General features: G+C 52.2%; 2 protein-coding genes across 6 annotated transcripts in view; one reads left to right on the forward strand and one right to left on the reverse strand.

The window, feature by feature from the left end:
* Positions 1-176: 176 nt before the first annotated feature.
* On the forward strand, positions 177-15,744 carry KHK (ketohexokinase). 4 transcript variants are annotated; one of them, XM_010371252.2, is made up of 9 exons: positions 177-794; positions 6,711-6,827; positions 8,863-8,997; positions 9,186-9,320; positions 11,111-11,183; positions 11,884-12,030; positions 14,152-14,240; positions 14,376-14,533; positions 14,621-15,744. In XM_010371252.2, the coding sequence occupies exons 1-9, from the start codon at positions 703-705 to the stop codon at positions 14,704-14,706; spliced, it is 1,032 nt and encodes a 343-aa protein (XP_010369554.1). In that variant the 5' UTR covers positions 177-702; the 3' UTR covers positions 14,707-15,744. The 4 variants fall into 4 exon arrangements, with proteins under 4 accessions (XP_010369554.1, XP_010369555.1, XP_030777153.1 ...); XM_010371253.2 differs by lacking the exon at positions 9,186-9,320 and having other exon boundaries at positions 14,621-15,724; XM_010371254.2 differs by lacking the exon at positions 8,863-8,997 and having other exon boundaries at positions 206-794; positions 14,621-15,724.
* CGREF1 (cell growth regulator with EF-hand domain 1) overlaps positions 15,562-24,181 on the reverse strand; it is a 19,373-nt gene continuing 10,753 nt past the window's right edge. The window contains exons 2-7 of one of the 2 annotated variants that reach the window (XM_030921295.1): positions 19,229-19,319; positions 17,465-17,530; positions 17,299-17,369; positions 17,038-17,162; positions 16,440-16,829; positions 15,562-16,391 (exon numbers count right to left, since the gene is read on the reverse strand). In XM_030921295.1, coding sequence (XP_030777155.1) covers positions 16,272-16,391; positions 16,440-16,829; positions 17,038-17,162; positions 17,299-17,369; positions 17,465-17,530; positions 19,229-19,308 — 852 coding nt within the window. In that variant the 5' untranslated portion in view covers positions 19,309-19,319 and the 3' untranslated portion in view covers positions 15,562-16,271. Of the gene's footprint in view, positions 16,830-17,037; positions 17,163-17,298; positions 17,370-17,464; positions 17,531-19,228; positions 19,320-24,181 lie in introns of both variants that reach the window. The other variant, XM_030921294.1, reaches the window with a different exon arrangement.

A 24,181-nucleotide genomic window follows, 5' to 3' on the forward strand; every position in this document is an offset into this window, starting at 1 on the left:
GGCGCCTGGCCGGCTCCTGCGACATCGCCCTAGTGTGCCGCCCGTTTCGCCGGCGTCCGCCAGGGGGCGCTCGGCGTTCCCGCCACGTGAGGCTGCCGCCCACCCGGCTGGTCCCGCTGCTCCGCGGCGGAGGCGTGGCCTCGGCTGGGACTAACCCGGGCGGGGCGGGGCGGGGCGGGGCGGGACAGCCGTGACCGCGGGCTTCAGGCAGGGCTGCAGATGGAGGCCCAGCTCTACCTCGCGGTTCCAGGGTCGGGAGTCCGAGACGCAGGTGTAGCAGAGGGCGGGGCACGTAGCGCATATCCAGCGCATTTTCTCTTTGCATTCTCGAGATCGCTTAGCCGCGCTTTAGAAAGGTTTGCATCAGCTCCGAGTCCATCTGACAAGCGAGGAAACTGAGGCTGAGAAGTGGGAGGCGTTGCCATCTGCAGGCCCAGGCAACCTGCTACGGGAAGACCGGGGGCCAAGACCTCCGGGTTGGCTTTCCCAGGCCAGCTTGGGTCTTCGGGTGTCGGGAGCAAGGGCCCTGCTCCTTTCGTTTCCTGCACCCCTCGCCGCTGCAGGTGGCTCCCTGGAGGAGGAGCTCCCACGCGGAGGAGGAGCCAGGGCAGCTGGGAGCGAGGACACCATCCTCCTGGATAACAGGCAGAGGCCGGGAGGAACCCGTCAGTCGGGCGGGCAGGAAGCTCTGGGATCAGCCTCATGGAAGAGAAGCAGATCCTGTGCGTGGGGCTAGTGGTGCTGGACGTCATCAGCCTGGTGGACAAGTACCCTAAGGAGGACTCAGAGATAAGGTAGGGGCGCCCAGGTCCCCTAGGAGACCCCAGCGGCTGCTGCAGTCCAGCATTTGTGCCAGCGACCGAGGCTGCAGAGACCCCACAGTGAGGCCCTGAGAACCCAGCTTCAAGGCGGAACCGGCGCCCTGTACCCGGGAATCCTGGGGTCTCCCAGCATGAGAGAAGAGAGGAAGGAATGAGGTCTTTAATAAGACGACCCAGGATTTAATAGCATTGTGTTAGCCAATTTACATTTCAACTCAGGGACGGTGTCAGGCATCAGGATCCCCATTTTACTGACAAGCAAGTATAGATTCAGAGACGAAGGGGCTTATCCAGGGGCACACAGCTATCAAGGTGCAGGACCCGTTTCCTGCTTCTGCTGCTTCTTTTTAAACCCACTTGCCTCTCATCAACATTTACTTCTAACTTATTTATCACACATATCTCGCACCTATTCCTGAGAAAGATTTGAGGTAGCTTACAGTAAAAAGTATGTACAGTTACACTGTTGCAGAACATTTAAGACCGTGGTATTTGAGCTTTGACTATAGCTCAGGGCTTGCTGGTACCGGAGGCAAACATGAGATGTCATGGTTTATGTATAGATAGAACTGGTTCATGAGCCCCAGCAAGCTTTTTCCTGGTGCTAAATTCCAAGAGGAGTTTACCAGAAGTCCTCTTCACAAAGGTCAGTGAACACTGTTTAGTAGTGGGAACATCCTTCTCAGTTGTCTGCTAGAAACTGAAGTCACTTGTTGGTTCATTTTTTTTTTTTTTTTTTTTTTTGAGACAGGGTTTCATTCTGTCGTCCAGGCTGGAGTGCAGTGGCGGCGCAACCATGCTCACTGCAGCCTTGACCTCCCAGACTCAAGTGATCTTCCCACCTCAGCCTCCTGAGTAGCTGGGACCACACACACACGTCACCATCACAACTGTATTTTAAATTGTGTGTAGGGACAGGTTCTCACTATGTTGATCAGGGTGGTCTTGAGCTCCTGGGCTCAAGCAATCCTCCTGCCTTGGCCTCTCAAAGTGCTGGGATTACAGGCGTGAGCCACTGCATCCAGCTGATTTGTTGGTTCTTTTCCTTTTTGAGATGGAGTCTCGCTCTGTTGCCCAGGATGGAATGCAGTGGCATGATCTTGGCTCACTGCAATCTCCGCCTTCTGGATTCAAGCAATTCTCCTGCCTCAACTTCCTGGGTAGCTGGGATTACAGGCGTATGCCACCATGCCCGGCTTTTTTTTTTTTTTTTTTTTTTTTTTTTTGTAGAGACAGGGCTTTTCTTTGTAGAGACATGTTGGCTAGGCTGGTCTCAAACTCCTGACCTCAAGTTATCTGCCCGTCTCAGTCCCCCAAAGTGCTGAGATTACAGGCATGAGCCACCACACCCGGCTTATTGGTTCTTGTATTTCCTCTTGCTAAGGGCCCCACTATTAGTTACGCTGTAATGCTGTGAGGGCATTTCTGTGGGGTGGGACACTAGCTTTCTCTTGGTGCAGTCAGTGAGTGCTTAGAACACTGAAAATTGCTCCTGGGCTATATCAGTTGTCCCAGCTAAGAACTGGATAAGAGGCAGTTCAAGACTGAACTCCAGAAAGACACGACAGAGCTGATGACTGAAAGGCTAACTGAGGTGAGAGACCCCAGCACTCCCCAGGCTTTGGGCCACAAAGCACCATCACATATATTATTTTATACGCTCCTCCCAGCAGCCCATGGGAACTGTGTAAAGATCAGTGAAATCCTTTATATACATAAAGAAACTGAAGATTGGGAGAAGTTTTCTGAGGCCGCGGAGGTAAATGGCGGCACAGCGGCAGCGGCAGCTCCTAGCATGGAGTCCGGATCCCTGCCCTCTGCCTTCTCCCGTATACCCTGTCCCTTTGCTGCTCTTGGACTTGATCCTTTACTTTGGATTGCCAGAGGTTAGGGCCCCTTGCCGGGGTGCAGGGACAGTGGGGAAGGGGCACAGGCATGCCACTGTGTGGATCTAACCCGCGGTGCAAGGTTGAGGCAGCCCCAGGGCATGGCACTCAGTGAGGAGTTGGGTTCATCTCAGGGGAACAGTGCAAATTCCAGGGCCACGGGTTCTTGGAGGACCGTGGAGAGCCTGGGGAAAGACTAAGCACCTCTGTCAGAGCTGAAGTCCCATTTCCTCTCAGCTTAATTTTGTCGGGAAGGTAGGGGAAGGAGGTCCTGCTAGCGCCCACACTGATGGGGCAGGTTCTGAAGGTAGGCACTGAGAGAGGTCCCTCTCTAAAGAGCCCCTCCCCAATCCATCATGCTCCCTGCCCTCCAGGCCATGCCTCCCCCACAGCCCCATGGCCCTGGCTCCCTGCAGCCTGGCTCCTGGACTATTGTGCCTCCCAGAGAAGCACATCCGAGTGGGGACCCAGACCTTCCTGGGTGTCTCAGCCCCGCCTGTCCCAGGGTCTCTGTGCTTCACAGGCAGTTGGGGACTCTCGGGAGCTGCCACCTGGAGCTCAGCCAGACCCCTGGGACGTGTCCCCTGCCTCCCAGAGTCCATACCAGGGAGAGACTTCCAGAAAGCATCCGCTTGCTCAGCTGAACACTTTTTTTCTTTTTTGAGACAGAGTTTCGCTCTTGTTGCCCAGGCTGGAGTACAATGGTGCGATCTTGGCTCACTGCGACCTCTGCCTCCTGAGTTCAAGTGATTCTCCTGCCTCAGCATCCCAAGTAACTGAGATTACAGGCATGCGCCACCACACCCAGCTAATTTTGTACTTTTAGTAGAGACGGAGTTTCTCCATGTTGGTCAGACTGGTCTCGAACTCCTGACATCAGGTGATCCACCTGCCTCAGCCTCCCAAAGTGCTGGGATTACAGGCGTGAGCCACCGCGCCCAGCCTTCAGCTGAGCATTTCTGCACAGGAAATATCAGTGTGACTTTGAAGGGTTTCCCCAGAGTAAAATCTTTTCTTTTTTTTTTTCTTTTTTTTTTTTTTTTTTAAGATGGAGTCTCGCTCTGTCACCCAGGCTGGATCTCTGCTCACTGCAAGCTCCGCCTCCCCGGTTCATGCCATTCTCCTGCCTCAGCCTCCTGAGTAGCTGGGACTACAGGCGCCCGCCACCACGCCCGGCTAATTTTTTATATTTTTAGTAGAGACGGGGTTTCACCGTGTTAGCCAGGATGATCTTGATCTCTTGACCTCATGATCCAACCACTTCGGCCTCCCAAAGTGCTGGGATTACAGACGTGAGCCTCCGCGCCTGGCTGTCCCAGAGTAAGATTCTATACCCTTTCTTAGAAACCTCATCAAAGCTTGGGCCTAACTACTTTTAGTTTTAAAATACGGAGTAAATAGCAATGGCTTTGGGGTCAGGAAACTTGGGTTCCCACGTCAACTTTGTCCTTCACTATTGATCAAGTCACAGATCCCTCAAGATTCCTCCTTTCTTTTTGTAAAAATTTCTGTAAATCTCAGCTTGAAAGTCTTTTCTTTTTTTCTGAGATGGAGTCTGGCTCTGTCACCCAAGCTGGAGTGCAGTGGCCGGATCTCAGCTCACTGCAAGCTCCGCCTCCCAGGTTCACGCCATTCTCCTGCCTCAGCCTCCCCAGTAGCTGGGACTACAGGCGCCCGCCACCTTGCCCAGCTAGTTTTTTGTATTTTTTAGTAGAGACGGGGTTTCACCGTGTTAGCCAGGATGGTCTCGATCTCCTGACTTCGTGATCCACCCATCTCGGCCTCCCAAAGTGCTGGGATTACAGGCTTGAGCCACCGCGCCCGGCCCAAAAGTCTTGTCTTTTCTTTTCTTTTTTTTTTTTTTAGACAGAGTCTTACTCTGTTGCCCAGGCTGGAGTACAGTGGCGTGATCTCGACTCACTACAACCTCCACCCTCTGGGTTCAAGTGATTCTCTTGCCTCAGCCTCCCGAGTAGCTGGGATTACAGGCAACTACCACCGCATCTGGCTCATTTTTGTATTTTTAATAGAGACAGGGTTTCACCATCTTGGCCAGGCTGGCCTTGAACTCCTGACCTCGTGATCCTCCCGCCTCAGCCTCCCAAAGTGCTGGGATTACAGTTGTGAGCCACCACACCCAGCCAGCTTGAAAATCTTTGACCAGCTGGGTGCAGTGGCTCATACCTATAATCCCAGCACTTTGGGAGGCCAAGGCAGGAGGATCGTTTGAGCCAAGTAGTTCAGGACCAGCCTGGGTAACATAAGGAGATTCCATCTCTACAAAAAAAATTTTTTTTTAATTAGCGGGGCATGGTGATGTGCACCTATAATCCCAGCTACCCAGGAGGCTGAGGTGGAGGGATCAGTTGAGCAGGGGAGGTTGAGGCTGCAGTGAACCATGATCATGCCATCGCACTCTAGCCTGGGTGACAGAGTGACTCTGTCTCAAAAAAAAAAAAAAAAATTACTATCCTTTGTCATTGTTATTGTTGTTTTTGAGACCAGATCTTACTCTGCCACCCAGGCTGGAGTGCAGTATCATGGCTCACTACAGCCTAAACCTCCCGGGCTCATACGCTCCACCAACTTCAGCCTCTTGAGTATGCACCATCATACCCAGTTAATTTTTAAATTTTTTTTTTTTTTTTGAGACGGAGTCTCGCTCTGTCGCCCAGGCTGGAGTGCAGTTGCCAGATCTCAGCTCACTGCAAGGTCCGCCCCCCGGGTTTACGCCATTCTCCTGCCTCAGCCTCCCGAGTAGCTGGGACTACAGGCGCCCGCCACCTCGCCCGGCTAGTTTTTTGTATATTTTAGTAGAGACGGGGTTTCACCGTGTTCGCCAGGATGGTCTCGATCTCCTGACCTCGTGATCCGCCCGTCTCGGCCTCCCAAAGTGCTGGGATTACAGGCTTGAGCCACCGCGCCCGGCCTTAAATTTTTTTTTAAGAGACAAAATCTCCCTTTGTTGCCCAGGCTGGTCTTGGACTTCTGGGCTCAAGTGATCCTCCTGCTTTGGCCTCCCAAAGTGTTGGGATTATAGGCATGAGCCACCGCGCCTGGCCTACTATAATTTTTTTCTAATGACATCATGCTCCCCTTTTCCCAAAACTGAAGTTTTGTGTACAAATATGCTTTGGCCTAAAAATTCTGGTTCAGTTTTTTCTCTTAATTAGTGGTTCTTTGGTACTGTTCCTTTTATTGTAAACTGCCACAATTATTATTATTATTGGATCTGGCACAATAGAAATAACAACACCATTCTTACCTCAAAGGTAATAACATTCATCAATGACTTCTCATTTGGGCTCCAGTGACACTGTGAGGTGATCAGTGCTTTGACCCTGTATGTGAAAGTTATCATTTTTGCTGCTGATGACAATGTAGCCCTTCACGTGTGTCTTGTTAGTTTCCTTTTGATTGGTTTTTAGTAAAGATGGAGAAGTGCTCCCTGCTGCCACTTCTTAAATGACCAACATCCAGGTTTGCTGTCCTGTCTTACTCATTTGATTTTATAGCTCTGCAGTTTCTATTGAAGTAGACACTCCTATGACAGGGGTAGATGTAAATGTGATACCTTTGGGAAGAGGCACTTAGTCCCCAAGGTCCTTGGAGTTGCTCCAGTACTCAAGGAGGAGACCAAAGGTGCAGCCTCCAGAGCATCTCTGACTGGGGTAAAAGGTGAGGAGGAGATGACCTGGAGTTAGTGGGGCTCTCAAATAGTGATGGACCCAAGTGAGTGGTTTCCTGATGCCCTAGGAATAGATGGAAATATCAAAAGGAACTGCTGTGAGCTTGAATTTAGCCTCGGCTGGGGAGGTAGACACCACTCTCAGCCAAGCTCCTTCCCTTGGCCAGCCTCGGCTGCCCCAGGTACAAAGTCAGATGGCAGCCTAGATGATTTCTGAGAAGAGTCCCCAGCTTCACATTCTCTAGGCCCCTATACAGGGGACTGTGTTTGGGACCAGCCTGCTGGGGCTGCAGAGACCCTCCCTGTGCTTTGCAGGTGCTTGTCCCAGAGATGGCAACGCGGAGGCAACGCGTCCAACTCCTGCACCGTTCTCTCCCTGCTCGGAGCCCCCTGTGCCTTCATGGGCTCAATGGCCCCTGGCCATGTTGCTGAGTAAGTCCAGGAGGGAGAGTCCACTGGGGAAGGCCTGCCTGCATCGTGGGGGGAGAAGAAGGATGTGTCCACCCTGGGTGGGTGGGGGATTAGAAATGGGTTGTGTCCGGCAGAAATGCGGGGAGGGGGCACAGTGGAGCACCAGACTCCCAGCCCTGCCTTGGCACGGCCTCTCTGTGGTTCGAGGGCTGATGCTGCCCCGTGAAGCTTTCCTTGCCACAGCTCGTTTCCTGGACACTTCCTGGAGCCTGCTTCAGCCTCTTCCCTTCTCCTTCCTTGCTTCCTGCAGACTCTGAGGTGGATTTTCCTTTGCCTTATCTTAAGTCCCTTATCTTGGCCGTGCTTGAGGCAGAAGACAGTTAGGGACACGCAGTACCCATCCTCCCTCAGGAATGGCCACCATCCACGGCCCCCAGGTCCAGCCCCATAGTTTCTGTCCCAGTTGAGGGGCAGGGCTGGTGCTCATGTCCCTGTTGTTCACTGAAGCAGTGACAGTACCCTGTTCAAGGACACCCTGAAACCACGTGCTAAAGCTGGGCTCAGAACCCACAACTTCCAGCTCCCCGGCTGTCAGGGCTATAGCCCTAAGTGGCTCATGCACGCCCTCCATGTTGGCTGCTGCAGGGACCTCAGAACCCTTTGACCCCGGCGCTGCCGACTCAGCAAGCACTTATCAGGAGGTGAGGCCACACTTTGCACACTGTGGGCACCGGGGCAGGCTGCCAGGTTGCTGGCCTGTGAAGGGCAGCCCTTTGATCCCTGGTTTGAAAGGGGCTGCTGGCAGAGTCCACCCACCTGAGCTACAGCCAAACTCCCTGCCTTGATGAACTGCCAGGAAGAGAATAGAGGGAGAGAATCTGCCCTGTGAGATGGGACAGGATGGCTCAGAGCCAAGGGCTGGCGACTCATTAAACCTCTTTAATAGCTCCTTTCCTCTGAGCTGGAGGGAGGACTGTGGCTCTGGCTTAGGGTGGTCGACTCTCCTTTACACAGCAATAATGCCAATGGGTGGGCTATTCAGAATTCTCCCCATGTCTTGACAAACATTTAGAGAGCACCTACCATGTCCCAGGCACTGGGGTGCAAAAGTTATCTGGCAAACCAAACCACATTTCCGATGCTTTGGGAAAGCTACCATTTAAAGGGGTTGTAAGTGAAGGGATGATGCTCTGACTTGGTATCTTCATGCAAATCTGCATTATCCAGCTTTGGTGTTGCTGAAAGCGGGCTCTGGCCAGGATGGTGGCTGTACTGCTGGGCATAATTGCCAGTTCTTGAGCACAGAACAGTGCATGTCCAGAGAGGGCTGGAAGGGCTGGGGCTGACCTCCTTGTCCTTGCCCCTGGGCTCACTCTGCGTGGAGGGCATTCTGAGAGAGAGTCCTGGACCAGGCCCACACTGAATGGCATCAGGCACGGGGCGCCAGCTAATTGCCCAGGAGGATTCACCTGACTGCAGGAGGACAGAGCAGTGAGCTGGCTCACCAAGGCAGCGCCACTTCCAGGCTGGGCCTCCTGGAGGCAGGCAGAGAGTGAGAGGAATCACAGCATTAGGGCTGAGAGGGACTCAGAGAGGACAGCACCATGGATGAGCTTGCGGAGGACAGCTGGGGGCAAAGTATTGCCTTGGAGATTAATTATTAACCCTGCTTGGGCATTGCAGGAAACAAGCCACGCTGCCCCCAACCTGCTTGGTTCAAACAGGGTACAGGTTCTAGGGCCCTGTCTAGCTTTATGAACAGGAGCAAATCCTTTCCAGCTTGAGTTGGACTGAAAAACAGTCAGGATTGGAGCATGCTTCAGCCAAGACCTAAAAGGATGGCCCTTAGTGTTTCTCTCTCTGAACTCCAGGCTCTGCACTCCTGCATCTCTTGCCCTGTTGCACTACCTGTGGCAAGAATATGATTCCTAGTTCTCTCCCAGCCCCTTTGCTTGCACCCCTGCCTTTCAGGGTCCCTAGTGGCCCTGCCAGCTACCCTCCAGTCCCCAAAACCCTTGTCGAACCGCACCCCCTTCGGGTTACTCCGCCCTGGCAGTTTTGTCCTGGATGACCTCCGCCGCTATTCTGTGGACCTACGCTACACGGTCTTTCAGACCACGGGCTCCGTCCCCATCGCCACGGTCATCATCAACGAGGCCAGTGGTAGCCGCACCATCCTATACTACGACAGGTTTGTACAACTGTCTGTGCCTTGCCAGCTGCCGCCGCCGTCACCAAAACCCCCAGAACAGGACTCTTATTCTCTTAGAGGCTCGTGTGCTCCAGCACCCTCTCTCCACTCCTTTTGGAGGTCAAGGCCACTTGCAGGCTCTAATCTGTGTCTCCTTGCCCTTTTCCTGGCCGGGCCTCCACCCTAAGCTTCCTGGTGGCCGACTTCAGGCGGCGGGGTGTGGACGTGTCTCAGGTGGCCTGGCAGAGCAAGGGGGACACCCCCAGCTCCTGCTGCATCATCAACAACTCCAATGGCAACCGTACCATTGTGCTCCATGACACGTAAGGCCCCCTGGCCTCGCCCCGCTACAACCCCCCAATCAGCTGGCTCAATCAGTTCCCTTACTCGCCACCGTGGGCATCCCAACTGCCCTCTCTGTGGCTTCTGTGTACCAGAAATTGCTCCCCTGCCAAAATGTCCAGTGATTTCCTAATTGCTTTCAATTAGGGGAAAAGTGAGGTGGGAAGGGATGGGCTTTGCTGTGCCTGGTGACTTGGCCTTGGTCAACACCACAGAAGGGCAGGCAAGCCTATATAAAAGGTAATTTATGAGGTGATTCCTCCATAATTATTAAATAGTTAATCGGCAGCTTGGGTGTGGGTGCGGGGAAACTGTTCTCAGGACAGAAGGGTGGGAGATGGGAGTCAACCCTTCTTAAGAAGGGCTGGGGGGGCCCACTGGGATTTCCAGGGTCAGCCCCAGAGTTGCCAGCCTGCAGCATGGCACCAAGGAGCTGGGGTTTGGGTGTGTAAAAGAGATGAGTCCCCCAAAGGTTTCGGCATGATGAAGCCAGGCCACACACGCCACACACCATTCACAGCCATTGCTGAAGGAGGGGAAAGGGAACACTGGGTCAGCAGATTGGGGTCATCTAACATGGTGCTGACCTGGGGGAAGGGGCTATCCCTCCCTCCTGCGTCCCAGGCCACTCAAGAGAGGCCCCATGGGCCTAGACACTTATCCCTCGCAGACTCCCTCCTGCAGGATTTTAGAGGTTTAGTTTTCTGAGAACCTAGTATGTGCCAGGTACTGTTACGGCTGAGAGGGCCCAAGCCCAGCAGCCCTGAGGTTCAGGCTGTCCCTACTGCCCAGCCTGACTGCTGGACCTGGAGGAGGGGGCAGCCATCCCTGGGCTCCATATGTGCAGTGAGTGAGTAGGCAGGCATATGTGCTACAGGTGACCTTCACACTGGGCAATCCTAGTCAAATGCTTGTTAAGCAACAATCTGTAGTAACCCTGATCAAGGACACAACATAGCTATTTACAGGAGAGGAGCTCTGAGGAGAAATGTGTATTGCCCACTGGCCTCAGTCCAGGCACATTCACACACGTTACTTGCAACTACAGCAGCCTGCAGGGAGGCTGGGGGGTTTCGGCCCCATTTATCAGTGAGGAAGCAGCCTCCAAAAGGGCCAGGCGAATCACACAGCTATAGTTAAGAGGAAGGACTCGGCTACAGAACGTGGAGCGGGGACATTGAGCTGAGGTCCCTGGCCCAGGAGCAGACCCCTACTGGGGGTCTCCTTTCCTAAACCACCCAAACACAAAGTCTTTCTCCAGTGCTAACTACTTTGACCTCAGGGTTGCAACAAGGAGCTACTAATCTCAGGACAGGGGTGCCATAGGTAAACCCCAACGCTGGAGCGCCAGAAGTGAGGGGGGACCAGAAAGCCCAGGCACAGGGTCGTGGGCTTTATAGTTGCCCAGGGCTCTGCCCGTGGAAGCCGCATGCTGCTGCAAGGGATTCTGGGAAGTGTAGGCTTGGCGCTCTTGGTGCATTCTGGGAGATGCAGTCTCCAAGGCACACAGACCTGGCCAGTTGACACGTATTGCTGTTCAGTTTACCCTGAGATAATTTAATCATAACCTCAAACTCAGGAAGGGGCACCCCAGCACACTGTAACAGTGACCACTCTGGAGCTGAGCCTGAGAATCCTGTGCTGTGGATCCAGCTTCCTGCCCTGCTGCTGGCAGTGCAGGCACAGGGTCTACAACTGCCAGTTAGAGATCCTGGCCCTGGCTGACCCCATCATGCTCCTTCTTCTCTGTCCTTTCCATCCTGTGACCTAGGAGCCTGCCAGATGTGTCTGCTACGGACTTTGAGAAGGTTGATCTGACCCAGTTCAAGTGGATCCACATTGAGGCAAGCCCTGCCTTACCTGTGTTTTGAGGGGCTCAACCTGCCAGCCTCCTCCACATGTTCTGCCTCCTTGGTTTCTTTGAACCATGAAGTACCTTAGAGATAAATGAATCCAACCCCCTCATTCCCTCTCCATCCTTCCTTATGTCTGCAGGTGAGGAAACTAAGGCCCAGAAAGATTAGGTGACTTACTCAAGGTCACACAGCAGAACATAGGCACAGCTGGCTCCAGGCAAAGTCCTGTGCTTTCTGTGCTACGGGCTGCCCCACTGCCTCCAACTCTGCCTCTGGCGGACATCTGACTGCTTAGGGCCTGACCCATTACCTCTGGGGAAGCAGCAAGGACAGGGCCTAACTCAGCTCCCAAATAAAGAGAACTAGAGCCTTTACTCCAAGAGAGGTTTTGGAGTCTGGGTGGGAGGAAATCCTGAGAAGTGCTGAGTTCTAGCTCCATCATTTAACCTACGGTAGGTCTTTCACAGTCTCTTTTATTCTTTAGTCTTCTCATCTGTGGAATGGAGTAGCTGGTTGATAGATCTGCAAGGTCCACGACAGCTCTGAATTATGTAATTTAGGATGGGGTTCTAACCCAGCCTCCCCGAGGCCCTCTCCCTCTGCACCCAGAGTTTCAGCAGGGCAGGAAGAATGAGCCAGATTGACCAGGCAGTGCCCAGCAGTCCTGAGCTGCCCTGTCTTGCCCCAGGGCCGGAATGCATCGGAGCAGGTGAAGATGCTGCAGCGGATAGACACGCACAACACCAGGCAGCCTCCAGAGCAGAAGATCCGGGTGTCCGTGGAGGTGGAGAAGCCACGAGAGGAGCTCTTTCAGCTGTTTGGCTACGGAGATGTGGTGGGTGCCCCATTCAGCCTCTCTTTGCCACTTCTGGCTAATTTGGTTCTTAAAGGGAGCCAGAGTCCTTTAATCCTGCCTACCACAATTGGAATAGTGGTTCCTGGTTTGGCGGTGTTGGAAGATGGGGAATGGGGGTTAAAGCAAAGAGGTAGACCCCTAGCCTTGGACTCCAGTGCAGGCCTCAGCAGTGACCAAGGAGTAGAATGTCTCCACCCCAGGTGGGTGCATAGGTGTAAGAATACCCAGAGGGCTTGGGTAGGGCCTAGACAGCCACAGGGCAAGCCTGTGTGGAAGCAGCTCCTCTCTGGGGCTCCCCAGTCTTTTCCTCTGCAGAATGAGGATACACAACTGTTCTCTGAGGTTTCTTCCAACTCAGGGGTATCTGGCAGGTTGTGGGGGCTGCTAGGGGTGAGGGGAGGGTGGGAAGGAGACTTACATGAGTCTCTTTTTGAAAAGGCTGGATGGAGACGGGTGGATCACGAGGTCAGGAGATCGAGACCATCCTGGCTAACACGGTGAAACCCCGTCTCTACTAAAAACTACAAAAAACTAGCCGGGCGAGGTGGCGGACGCCTGTAGTCCCAGCTACTTGGGAGGCTGAGGCAGGAGAATGGCGTAAACCTGGGAGGCGGAGCTTGCAGTGAGCTGAGATCCGGCCACTGCACTCCAGCCTGGGCGACAGAGCGAGACTCCGTCTCAAAAAAAAAAAAAAAAAAAGAAAAGAAAAGGCTGGATGTAAATGGAATTTGGGAGATAAGTCTAGCATCATAGCAGAAGTTGGTTGGAAACCATCCAGCCAAGGTCCTCAACCTTGGCTGTATATTAAAAAAGATGAATGCAGGCCAAGTGCAGTGGCTCACACTTGTCATCCCAGCACTTTGGAAAGCTGAAGTAGGAGGACTGCTTGATGCCAGGATTGCTTGATGCCAGGAGTCCAAGTCTGGGCAACATAGTGAGACCCCTGTCTCTATGAAAATAAATAAATGAGCCAGGAGCAGTGGCTCATACCTGTAATCCCAGCACCTTGGGAGGCCAGTGCAGGAGGATCACTTCAGCCCAGGAGTTCAAGATTGCGAGACCCTGTCTTTATACAAAAAAAAGAAAAAAAAAAATTCCTGGCAGGGTGGTGTGTACCTATAGTCCCAGCTACTCAGGAGGCTGAGGCAGGAGGAGTGCAGTGCCTGAGCCCTCACCATCTTGGTGTTGATTGGCATGGGCAGAGTTAAGGCTTTGGTGTTTTTTTTTTTTTTTTTTGAGGCAGAGTCTCACTCTGTCGCCGGGGCTGGAGTGCAGTGGCCGGATCTCAGCTCACTGCAAGCTCCGCCTCCCGGGTTTACGCCATTCTCCTGCCTCAGCCTCCCGAGTAGCTGGGACTACAGGCGCCCGCCACTTCGCCCGGCTAGTTTTTGTATTTTTAGTAGAGACGGGGTTTCACCGCGTTAGCCAGGATGGTCTCGATCTCCCGACCTCGTGATCCGCCCGTCTCGGCCTCCCAAAGTGCTGGGATTACAGGCTTGAGCCACCGCGCCCGGCTGGTGTTTTTTTTTTGTATTTACCAAAACTTCCTCTGGAGATTCTAAAGCGTAGGTAGGGTTGAGGGAGCCCCTTTGCTTTCCAGATGAAGAAACCATACCTACAGGACACAGTTGTGGGAAAAGCCAGCAAAACTGCTCTGGGGAGCCAGCATGGCGGTGGTAGATTCCATCCCAAGGTGGCGCTCAAGGCTTTCTGTGGTTTTCAATCCATTGATCCAGGAACAAACGGACCAGGGCTTTTGTTTCACAATTTAGGTATTCTATTATATATAAGCATCAATAAAAATGTGTTTCTGGCCGGGTGCAGTGACTCACACCTGTAATCCCAGAAATTTGGAAGGCTGAGGCAGGAAGATCGTTTGGGGCTAGGAGTTCGAGACCAGCCTCGACAACGCAGGGAGACCCTGTCTTTACAAAAAATAAAGAAAAAAGAAAACCACATTCCCATGGGACAGTGAGATGCTATGTTGGGGATCTAGATGGACGTGTTAGGGGAGTTGTGTTGTAATGGGGGCAACGCCAGGCTGCTGTTGGTGAGTGAAGAGTTAGAAGTGACCACCAGCTTCTCTTCCACTGCCCACAGGTGTTTGTCAGCAAAGATGTGGCCAAGCACTTGGGGTTCCAGTCGGCAGAGGAAGCCCTGAGGGGCTTGTATGGTCGTGTGAGGAAAGGGTGAGCTGGGGAAGCCAGGAAGGGGCTCCAGGGGGTACAGGATGAGCCTGGACTCCAGGGGTCCGCCCTGGGATTGGGGGCATGGCTGGGGGGATGGGGTGGGCTAACACCCAGCTGAGTGGAACTGTCTTGCAGGGCTGTGCTTGTCTGTGCCTGGGCTGAGGAGGGCGCCGACGCCCTGGGCCCTGATGGCAAACTGATCCACTCGGATGCTTTCCCGCCACCCCGTGTGGTGGATACCCTGGGGGCTGGAGACACCTTCAATGCCTCCGTCATCTTCAGCCTCTCCCAGGGTGAGTACGGCAGCAGGAGGGGAAAAGGACTGGGACCTGTCCCTGCCCCAAACACCTGACTGACCTAGTTACTTGTCCCTCCTCCAGGGAGGAGCGTGCAGGAAGCACTGAGATTCGGATGCCAGGTAGCCGGCAAGAAGTGTGGCCTGCAGGGCTTTGATGGCATTGTGTGAGAGCCGGTGCGGTAGGAGGTGCTGGCTCCCCGCACACCATGGAGGCTGCCATTGCGGCTGCATTGCCTTCTCCCCTCCATCCAGCCTGGCATCCAGGTTGCCCTGCTCAGGGGACAGATGCAGGCTATGGGAAGGACTCCGCCTGTGTCCTGTGTTCCCCACACGTCTCTCCCTCCAGAGCCTCACACCGAATAAATCTTCCTCGGAGCCAGCTTCTCCTGGCAACTTCTGTCCTCGGTGTCTGAACTGCTCTGGCTGGGCATTCCTGAGGCTCTAACTCTTCAGTCCTCCCTCCTTGTGTCCATTCCCCAAATTAACCTCTCCACCCAGGCCCAGAGGAGGGGCTGCCTAGGCTATAGCAGCAAGAAGTGCCCCAGGCTTGCCGCCAGCTCTGCCCTGGCTGGGGAGGACACTCAGTGCCCCATACCCAGCGAACCTGCCAAAGAACCAGAATCCATGAGAGCTCTTCGGGGTCCTGCGTTGTGCAGACTCTATTCCCATAGCTCAGAAGCTGGGAGTCCACACGGCTGAGCCAAACTGACAGGCCAGTGGGGGGGAGGGGGTGGGGCGCCTCCTCTGCCCTGCCGACCAGCCTGTGATTTGGTGGCGTCTTTATTGTCCAAAAATATCTCCTCCCGCTGACTGCCCCAGAGCCTGAAAGTCTCACCCGTGGAGCCTACCTTGGAATTAAGGGGATGCCTCAGCCACAACTGTGACCCAAGATACAGAGTGTTGTCCTCAGGGAGGTCGGATCTGGAACACATATTGGAATTGGGGCCAACTCCAATATAGGGTGGATAAGGCCTTATAATGTAAAGAGCATATAATGTAAAGGGCTTTAGAGTCAGACAGACCTGGATTCAAATCTGCCATTTAATTAGCTGCATGTCACCTTAGGGTACAGCACTTAACACAATCTGCCTCAATTTCTTCATCTGTCAAATGGAGCCAATTCTGCCTGGCTACAGAATTATTGCGAGGATAAAATCATGTAATATATAAAATGCCCAGCATGATGCCTGATGTGTACGAGGCTCTTAGAAAGTTTTAGTGATGATTAACATTACTGGGGGTGGGGGGCAGATACAGGGTGATGGGGCCACCTGCCCTGAGCTGCAGGAGAGCATGGGGTGTCTGAACACCAGCTGGGGGGGAACCAGAGAGTGTCTGGGGCTCAGGGATAGACTGAGCTTCCCTCACCGGGCGCTCTGCAGCTGGCCATGGCTGGCACTATGTGCTCTGCTGCCGGAGCACCGTGAGGCCCAGAAACACTGGGAAGGCGGCATCCCTGTCCTTTCGGTGTCCCCAACCCCCTGTTCCCCTAAGAGGGTCTGGGCAGGCTGGACGGGTAGAGAGGTGGCCCAGGGGGATGAATTCATTCAGTTCTTTATTGGCAATCTGTCCCTTAACTTAGGGTCTCCCTGAGTTGCACAGAAAGACCTGATACCTACTGGGACCAGACAGGGGGCACAGAGGTGGTCCTTGTCCCAGCGTACATTCCCCTGCCCACTTCAGGGCTTATGTTCTGAAACTGAGACATCGTGGGGTACCTGTATCTTCGAGATCTAGATCTCATCATTCTCCAGTTGAACAATATGCACCTCAAACTCATTTGGGATGTTCTTAGACTCCAGTGTTTCCCCTGGAAGTTCCTTGGCCTCCTCTCCATTCTCCCTGGCCTCTGCCTGGCCCCCAGCTTCCCCTCTGGGCCCTGGAACATCTTCAGCCTCTGCCTGGCCCCCAGCTTCCCCTCTGGGCCCTGGAACATCTTCAGCCTCTGCCTGGCCCCCAGCTTCCCCTCTGGGCCCTGGAACATCTCCTTCAGCCTCTGCCTGGCCCCCAGGCTCTTGGACAGGATCCAAAGACTCCCTTCTGGCCTCTACCTGGCCCTCTGCTTCTTCTCTGGGACCTGGGGCTTCCTGTGTTTCTTGTCTTAATGGGCTTTTAGCTAACAGGGACTGCCTCCCAACAGCTTGTGGCTCCTGAGGCGATGGAGCAAGGAGCTCTCCAGGCTCCACGTGACTGGGGGCCTCTCCCGGGAAGTTGATGAGCTCAGCAGGGGTCATGAGCCCATCCCCATTCAGGTCCTGGGTCTCGAGCACTTTGTCCACTATCAAGATCACCTGTGGAAGCAGAGTCACTGTGGGGTCTCCAGTGACAGGGATGTTCCCCAGGAGTCCTGACCCTCCCCAACCCACCCTTGCATCCCTGCCGTGTAAGCTCTAAGCCCTCCTTTTACAGAGGATTCACCAAAAGAGTTATGATGAGCAAGACCAAAACCCCAAAGCACTGGGTCTCCTTTATGGGTGATCTCCATCCAGCAGAGCTTACCGGGTTGGTGGTAGGAGAGTTGGCAGCTCCAGGGGCCAAAGCAGCTGTCAACATGGACAACAGCTCCAGGCCATCCAGCTGTCCACTCTGGTCATAGTCATGGAGGGCAAAGAGGTAGAGGAAAACTAGAGAAGAGAAGCTGGATTAGAAGAGGTGCCTGGGGAGGTGGAGAAAGCAGGAGTCAATGGGGCAGCCGAGGTCAGTCCCAGATCTGGCTGCCCAGAGCCTCCCGTCCCTGGCCCCATCAGCCCAGCCCCTCACCCTGCTCCCGGCTCAGATGCTCCGGCTGCACTTCTGTCCTTTCTAGTCCCTTTAGGTAGCTCTGCAGAAGTCTGTCAGAAAAGTGGAGAATCAGCCCAGGAGAGGTGAGTCTGTAGCCCAGGGCCTGGTCGTCTCCCTGAAAGCACCCCCAGCTCAGCCTACTCACCCGAGCTGCTCCCGGCCTGGCTGGAAGGGGTTGGGCAGGAGCTGATGCTGCACTTCAGAGTCTGGCCTGGAGGAGGAAGGGGAGGACCACCCTTGCAGAGAGCCTCCCTGAGGGCCCAGCCTGTCAACCTTCTGCCTCCAATCTCCTGGCAGAGTTCTCTCCCCAGACCCAAAGGGAGTTGCCCCCAAAATTCCAAAAACCTTGTAGGGAGTAGGCTCTTCTGGTCTCCTTGGAACCAAATCCTTAACTCCCTCAGACTCTGTTTTTGCAGCTGGCTACCTTAGACTTTAAATGAAAACCCAAATAAAAACATCTGGTTAGGTAGAGGCCAGATGAGGCCACACCTACTAGACACAAGTTAGATTCAAGAAAACAGCCCAGTGAGTGGCAGGACAACATGGGTCATGGCACCCCTCCCCTTCGATGCTGAGAGGAGGGGCAGGTCTCTAGTGGAGCCCGATGGCACTGCTCGGTTTTATATAGACCCAGTTTGCTCCATGACATAAAATTGACCTATACTTTTTCAAGGACAGGATATATCTGTTGGTTCTGTGGTTTCAAGCTGCTCAGGATCTCTTTGTCAGTCTTTCAAGCTCCAAATGTGCTCCTAATTCTGGACTGGGTTAACTGTTTGCCCAAGTCAATCCAGACCTGTGATGCCAGAGAGCTGGCAGGAGTTGCAGCGACTTTTGTCACGGCTACCAGCCCTTGGGGCTGTTCTGTGGCTGTTTCCCCTTCTACCCAGCATACCCATTGCACAGTATTTATAAATAAAACCTTCAGAAAGTATTCAGATAACATAGAAATGACATGCTAATGATCTCTACTTCTTTGATGTTCCCACCATAAGGTCTTTTTTTGTTCTTTTTAAGATGGAGTCTCGCTCTGTCACCCAGGCTGAGTGCAAAGGCTTGATCTTGGCTCACTGCAACCTTCACCTCCCAGGTTCAAGCGATTCTTTTGCCTCAGCCTCCTGAGTAGCTGGGATTACAGACATGCAACACCATGCCCAGCTAATTTTTTTTTATTTCTGTAGAGATGGGGTTTCACCACGTCGGCCAGGCTGGTCTCAAACTCCTGACCTCAGGTGATCTGTCTGCCTTGGCCTCCCAAAGTGCTGGGATTACAGTTGTGAGCCACCACACCCGGCCCACCTTAAGGTCTTGATAATAAAACTTGCAGGCCAGGCACGGTGGCTCACGCCTGTAATCCCAGCACTTTGAGAGGCCGAGGCAGGTGTATCACAAGGTCAGGAGTTCGAGATCAGCCTGGCCAATATAGTGAAACCCCGTCTCTATTAAAAATACAAAAATTAGCCCAGTGTGGTGGTGGGCGCCTGTAGTCCCAGCTACTTGGGAGACTGAGGCAGAAGAATTGCTTGAACCCAGGAGGTGGAGGTGGTAGTGAGCTGAGATGATGCCACTGTACTCCAGCCTGGGCGACAGAGTGAGACTCAGTCTCAAAACAAAAAAACAACAAACAAACAAACAACTGCAGCCCCCACTTCCCTGTTGCCATAGCTTCTTCCCTGTGCAGCATGATACACTGGAGCTGAGTTCCCTGATTCCAAATGGGTCCAGCAAGCATATACTGAATGCCCACTTTGTGGCACTCTGACAGACACAAGACAGGAGGTTGGTGGCGGAGAGATACAGAGATCAGGGAACCTACACCCTAGTCTCCTGCCTCCCGGAGGGCCCACCACACCCTTGGATTCTCTAGAGACTCTCCCTCCTCCCAGCCCTGTTCTCATAACCCTGTTACCTTGTGACTCCATCCTTTGGAGCAGCCTGACCCGTGGGGAGCAGCAGCAGGATTAACACTCTCATCATCAAAGGTAACATCGTTCCTGGAACTGGAACAAGGAACAGAATCAGGGGTCGGGGGAAAGGGGCGTCTGCCACCGTGTCAGAGATGGGCTGAGTTAGACACAAGCGCCTTTTCTCCCTGCTTCCCCCTGCAGCCCACAAGATAGGACTCCTGCTCAGGGAAAACACACACAGACAGCAGGGATCCCCCCATGGAACCGTGCTCAAAATAAATGTCACTCCAGTTCTCATATATAAAGCACATAAAGGCTGGCCTGCTGTGGCAGAAGCAGAGCTGGGGGGCGCATCCCCACCCCACGGCCCATTCCCTTGCTCCCCACCAGCTGCCGAGGTGCCCAGAAAAGTGCAGGGCAAGCATGTCTGAACTCCTTCAGCCCATTCATGTTACAGATGGAAAGGAGTGCAGAGAGTTTAAGAAAAAGGCCAGGTTAGAAATGCAGGGAGTCACAGAAAGACCAAGACTTAAACATAGGCAAAAAGATAAATGGACTGCTTGTGTTTGTTAAAAACCCACTGAAGAACAAATCAAAACAGGCGCAGACTTCTTGAAATAGTTCTAAACTCAAGTACAAACTGAAAACACAATAAATCATGGCCAGATCAATAGTGGCCCCAGGAACTGCTATTTGCTAAATGCAGTTAGGAAAATCAGACCCACTATAAAGGAAAAAACAAAAACTTCCCCTTAGACTGACATGGCTTAGGTCCATTGGCAAAATCAACCACTTGACTATATGAAAACAGTAAAGGATAGAATGGACCAATCAAACAGAGCCTAAAGCTTTCTGATGAGTCCCAGGGTATGTACAGGTAATGTGAGTTCCTGAGGAAGCAGAAGCCCACCAAAGCCAAGGCCCCAGACCCCAAGCCCATCTCTAGAAAGAAAAATCGTCAGACGCCTGACGGTCTAGCAGAGGATCAGGAACATCCCCACCTGGCTGGCACTGGGTTTTCCTAGAGGAAGGTTCATAGCTTTGGGCAGATTCTGCAAGCATCCGATGACCCTAATAAGGTTCAGAACCACTGCCAGAGTGGACTTCCATTTCTGGCTAATGGGAAGATAAACAAAAATTCTGCCTTTTTAAGCTAATTTAAGGGAAAACCAGTTAAACATAGACGTCCACAAGAAGATGAAGCTACCTGGAGTCACAGAACCTGTCTTCTTTTTTCTTTTTCTTTTTCTTTCTTTTTTTTTTTGAGAAGGAGTCCTGCTCTGTCACCCAGGTTGGCGTACAGTGGCGTGATCTTAGCTCACTGCAACCTCTGCCTCCCAGGTTCAAGCGATTCTCCTGCCTCAGCCTCCCGAGTAGCTGGGATTACAGGCACCCGCCACCACACCTGGCTAATGTTTGTATTTTTAGTAGAGATGGGGTTTCACCATGTTGGTCAGGCTGGTCCTGAACACCTGTCCTCAGGTGATCTGCCCGCCTGGGCTTCCCAAAGTGCTGGGATTACAGGCGTGAGGCACGGCACCCGGCCTGTCTTCATTTTTCTATGCATACAACTGGTCCCAACGGATAAAGTGAATATACATAATTTGTTGGTGTCTATATGCCCCAGTGGCCAAAAAAAGATGCTGAAGACACCGCTGCCCTAAAGGTGTTTACCAACATCATCTGACAACATAAATCCTAGGGTTTTAGTTGTTGTGCCTGGAAGAGAAAACAAGGTCCTGGGCCCGTTGAAGGTAGGCCATTGGAACTGAGATCTCTATATCAACATGAAAACCTTAAAGGGACACAGCCCAGAAAAAGGATGGACTAGAAAACATTCAGACTTCCACTTCTGGGAGAGTGAAGGTAAACATCCCAATGAAAGTAACCACTGAGCTGGATAAAAATAGAAAGTATCTTTTCAAAAGCACTGGGTTGGCAAGAAATCCTCAACAGTACAAATGTGCAGTGAAAACAGTAATCTGGGGGGAAAGTGAGCTTGACATCAGCTTTTGCCTTAGGAGTATCTGCCAAACCCAACCCAGATGAAGTTGAGCTGCCTGTCAGAGCGCTTGCGCTGGAAAGGACACCAGAGGTGATGCCTGGGCCCACCTGATATGCAGAGACTAACAGGAGATTCCCTATGTAAAGCTGGGATTCCAAACAGCTATACTCTGAACATGAACAAAAAGTAAATCTGTCATGAAGAAAGGCAGCAAAGAATTTTGCCTTTCTTGGTTTTGGTGCTGGGTGGAAGGGAGAAAAAAAAAAAAACCCCTCCCTGACAATCTATAACAAGCCTGATCTAATGTGGGTTTTTTGTTTTTGTTTTTTTGAGACGGAGTCTCTCTCACTCTGTCTCCCAGGCTGGAGTGCTGTGGTGTGGTATCAGCTCACTGCAACCTCCACCTCCTAGGCTCAAGCGATTTTCCTGCCTCAGCCTCCCGAGTATCTGGGACTAAAAGCACCGGCCACCATGCCCGGCTAATATTTTTGTATTTTTACTAGAGATGGGATTTCACCATGTTGGCCAGGCTGGTCTCGAACTCCTGATCTCAGGTGATCCTCCCGCCTCAGTCTCCCAAAGTGCTGGGATTACAGGCATGAACCACCGTGCCTGCCCTCTAATGTGGGTTTGAAGCCAGAATTATTAATGCTACCTGTATGGTTCAGAATAGCTAAAGTAGGTAACGTATTTTGAAGTGCAACCTGGTTGATGGCACCCCCAGATGACTGAGAGAGGAAAACATCCATCTCTGGAGGAACTCAACTCTAATCCAGGCCTCAAAGAATTTCCATGGGTAAAGTTTCCAGGAATATGAACACACAGCCAAAACGTTATAAACATACAAGGAAATAAGACACTGCGAGTAAGAGCCAGCAAAACAATAGCAGGGAAAAGTAGACTTCGAAAAAACTGTGTTGGAATTGTTATACATAGAATATACAGCAGATATAGTTCACATGTTTTTAGAAATTAAAGGGAAGCTTGAAACTATGAGGAAGAAATAGAGTTTTCCAGCCAGCAACAGTGTGTTAAAAAAAAAGAAAAGAGGCCAGGCGTGGTGGCTCACGCCTGTAATCCCCACACTTTAGGAGGCCAAGGCAGGTGGATCACGAGGTCAGGAGATCAAGACCATCCTGGCCAACACGGTGAAACCCCATCTCTACTAAAAATACAAAAAATTAGCCAGGCGTGGTGGTGGGCACCTGTTATCCCAGCTACTTGGGAGGCTGAGGCAGAAGAATCACTTGAACCTGGGAGATGGAGGTTGCAGTGAGCCAAGATCACGCCACTGCAATCCAGCCTGGGCCACAGAGCAAGACTCCATCTCAAAAAAAGAAAAAAGAGGCCGGGCGCGGTGGCTCAAGCCTGTAATCCCAGCACTTTGGGAGGCCGAGGCAGGCAGATCACGAGGTCAGGAGATCGAGACCATCCTGGCTAACACATGAAACCCCGTCTCTACTAAAAAATACAAAAAAAATAGCCGGGTGAGGTGGCGGGCGCCTGTAGTCCCAGCTACTCGGGAGGCTGAGGCAGGAGAATGGCGTAAACCCGGGAGGCGGAGCTTGCAGTGAGCTGAGATCCGGCCACTGCACTCCAGCTTGGGTGACAAAGCGAGACTCCGTCTCAAAAAAAAAAGAAAAAGGAAGGGAAGGAAGGGAAGGAAGGGAAGGAAGGGAAGGAAGGGAAGGAAGGGAAGGAAGGGAAGGAAGGGAAGGAAGGGAAGGAAGGAAGGCAGGAAGGAAGGAAGGATAAAAATGACCAAGTAGATTTGAAGAGGAAACAAATACAACTTTTAGAAATAAAAGATTGATTTTAAAAATGCAATGGGTGACCAGCCTGGCCAACATGGTGAAACCCGGTCTCTATTAAGAATATACAAGTTGCTCAAGCCTGTAATCCCAGCACTTTGGGAGGCCGAGACGGGCGGATCACGAGGTCAGGAGATCGAGACCATCCTGGCTAACATGCTGAAACCCCGTCTCTACTAAAAAATACAAAAAACTAGCCGGGCGAGGTGGCGGGCGCCTGTAGTCCCAGCTGCTTGGGAGGCTGAGGCAGGAGAATGGCGTAAACCCAGGAGGCGGAGCTTGCAGTGAGCTGAGACCCGGCCACTGCACTCCAGCCTGGGCGGCAGAGCGAGACTCTGTCTCAAAAAAAAAAAAAAAAAAAAAAAAAAAAAAAAAAAAAAAAATATACAAGTTAGCTGGGCTTGGTGGCACGCGCCTGTAATCCCAGCTACTTAGGAGGCTGAGCAGGAGAATCGCTTGAACCCAGGAGGCAGAGGTTGCAGTGAGCCAAGATCGCCCCACTGTGCTCCAGCCTGAGCGACAGAGTGAGACTCTGTCTTAAAAATAAAATAAAATAGGCCGGGCGCGGTGGCTCAAGCCTGTAATGCCAGCACTTTGGGAGGCCAAGGCGGGCGGATCACGAGGTCAGAAGATCGACACCATCCTGGCTAACACGGTGAAACCCCGTCTCTACTAAAAAATACACACACAAAATAAATAAATAAATAAAAAATAAAATAAAAAATAAATAAAAATAAAAATGCAATGGTTGAGTTAAAATGATTAGACACAACTGATACGAAAGTTAATGAACTGGAAAATAGATCTAAATAAATTATCCAGAGTGCAGTTCATTGAGTTAAAGACATAGAAAATATAAAACAGAGGTTAAATGGCATGGAGGATGGAGGAGATAAGAGATACAACTGGAAAGAAGCAGTATTTGAAGAAACAACAGCTGATATTTTTCCAGTAGGTTGCAAAACACTGGACTACGCCAATCCAGGAAGCCCAACAATTTAATGCAGATTAAATAAACATAAATTCTCACCTAGACCTATTGTTCAAAAATAGAACACTCAAGAAAAAACAAATTGTAAAAGCAGTCAGAAAGAAAAGACAGCTCATCTCATAGGAAAAGTAATTAGACTAATAGCTGA

The sequence above is a fragment of the Rhinopithecus roxellana genome, chromosome 17, assembly GCF_007565055.1.
Source record: "Rhinopithecus roxellana isolate Shanxi Qingling chromosome 17, ASM756505v1, whole genome shotgun sequence".
Lineage (NCBI taxonomy): Eukaryota > Metazoa > Chordata > Mammalia > Primates > Cercopithecidae > Rhinopithecus > Rhinopithecus roxellana.

Bases quoted from the DNA above. Each gene is read 5' to 3' on its own strand.
- KHK (XM_010371252.2), top strand. From the start codon at position 703: ATGGAAGAGAAGCAGATCCTGTGCGTGGGGCTAGTGGTGCTGGACGTC. The intron at 9,321-11,110 runs GTAAGGCCCCCT...CCTGTGACCTAG, and splicing joins ACCATTGTGCTCCATGACAC to GAGCCTGCCAGATGTGTCTG. The intron at 14,534-14,620 runs GTGAGTACGGCA...TCCCTCCTCCAG, and splicing joins CATCTTCAGCCTCTCCCAGG to GGAGGAGCGTGCAGGAAGCA.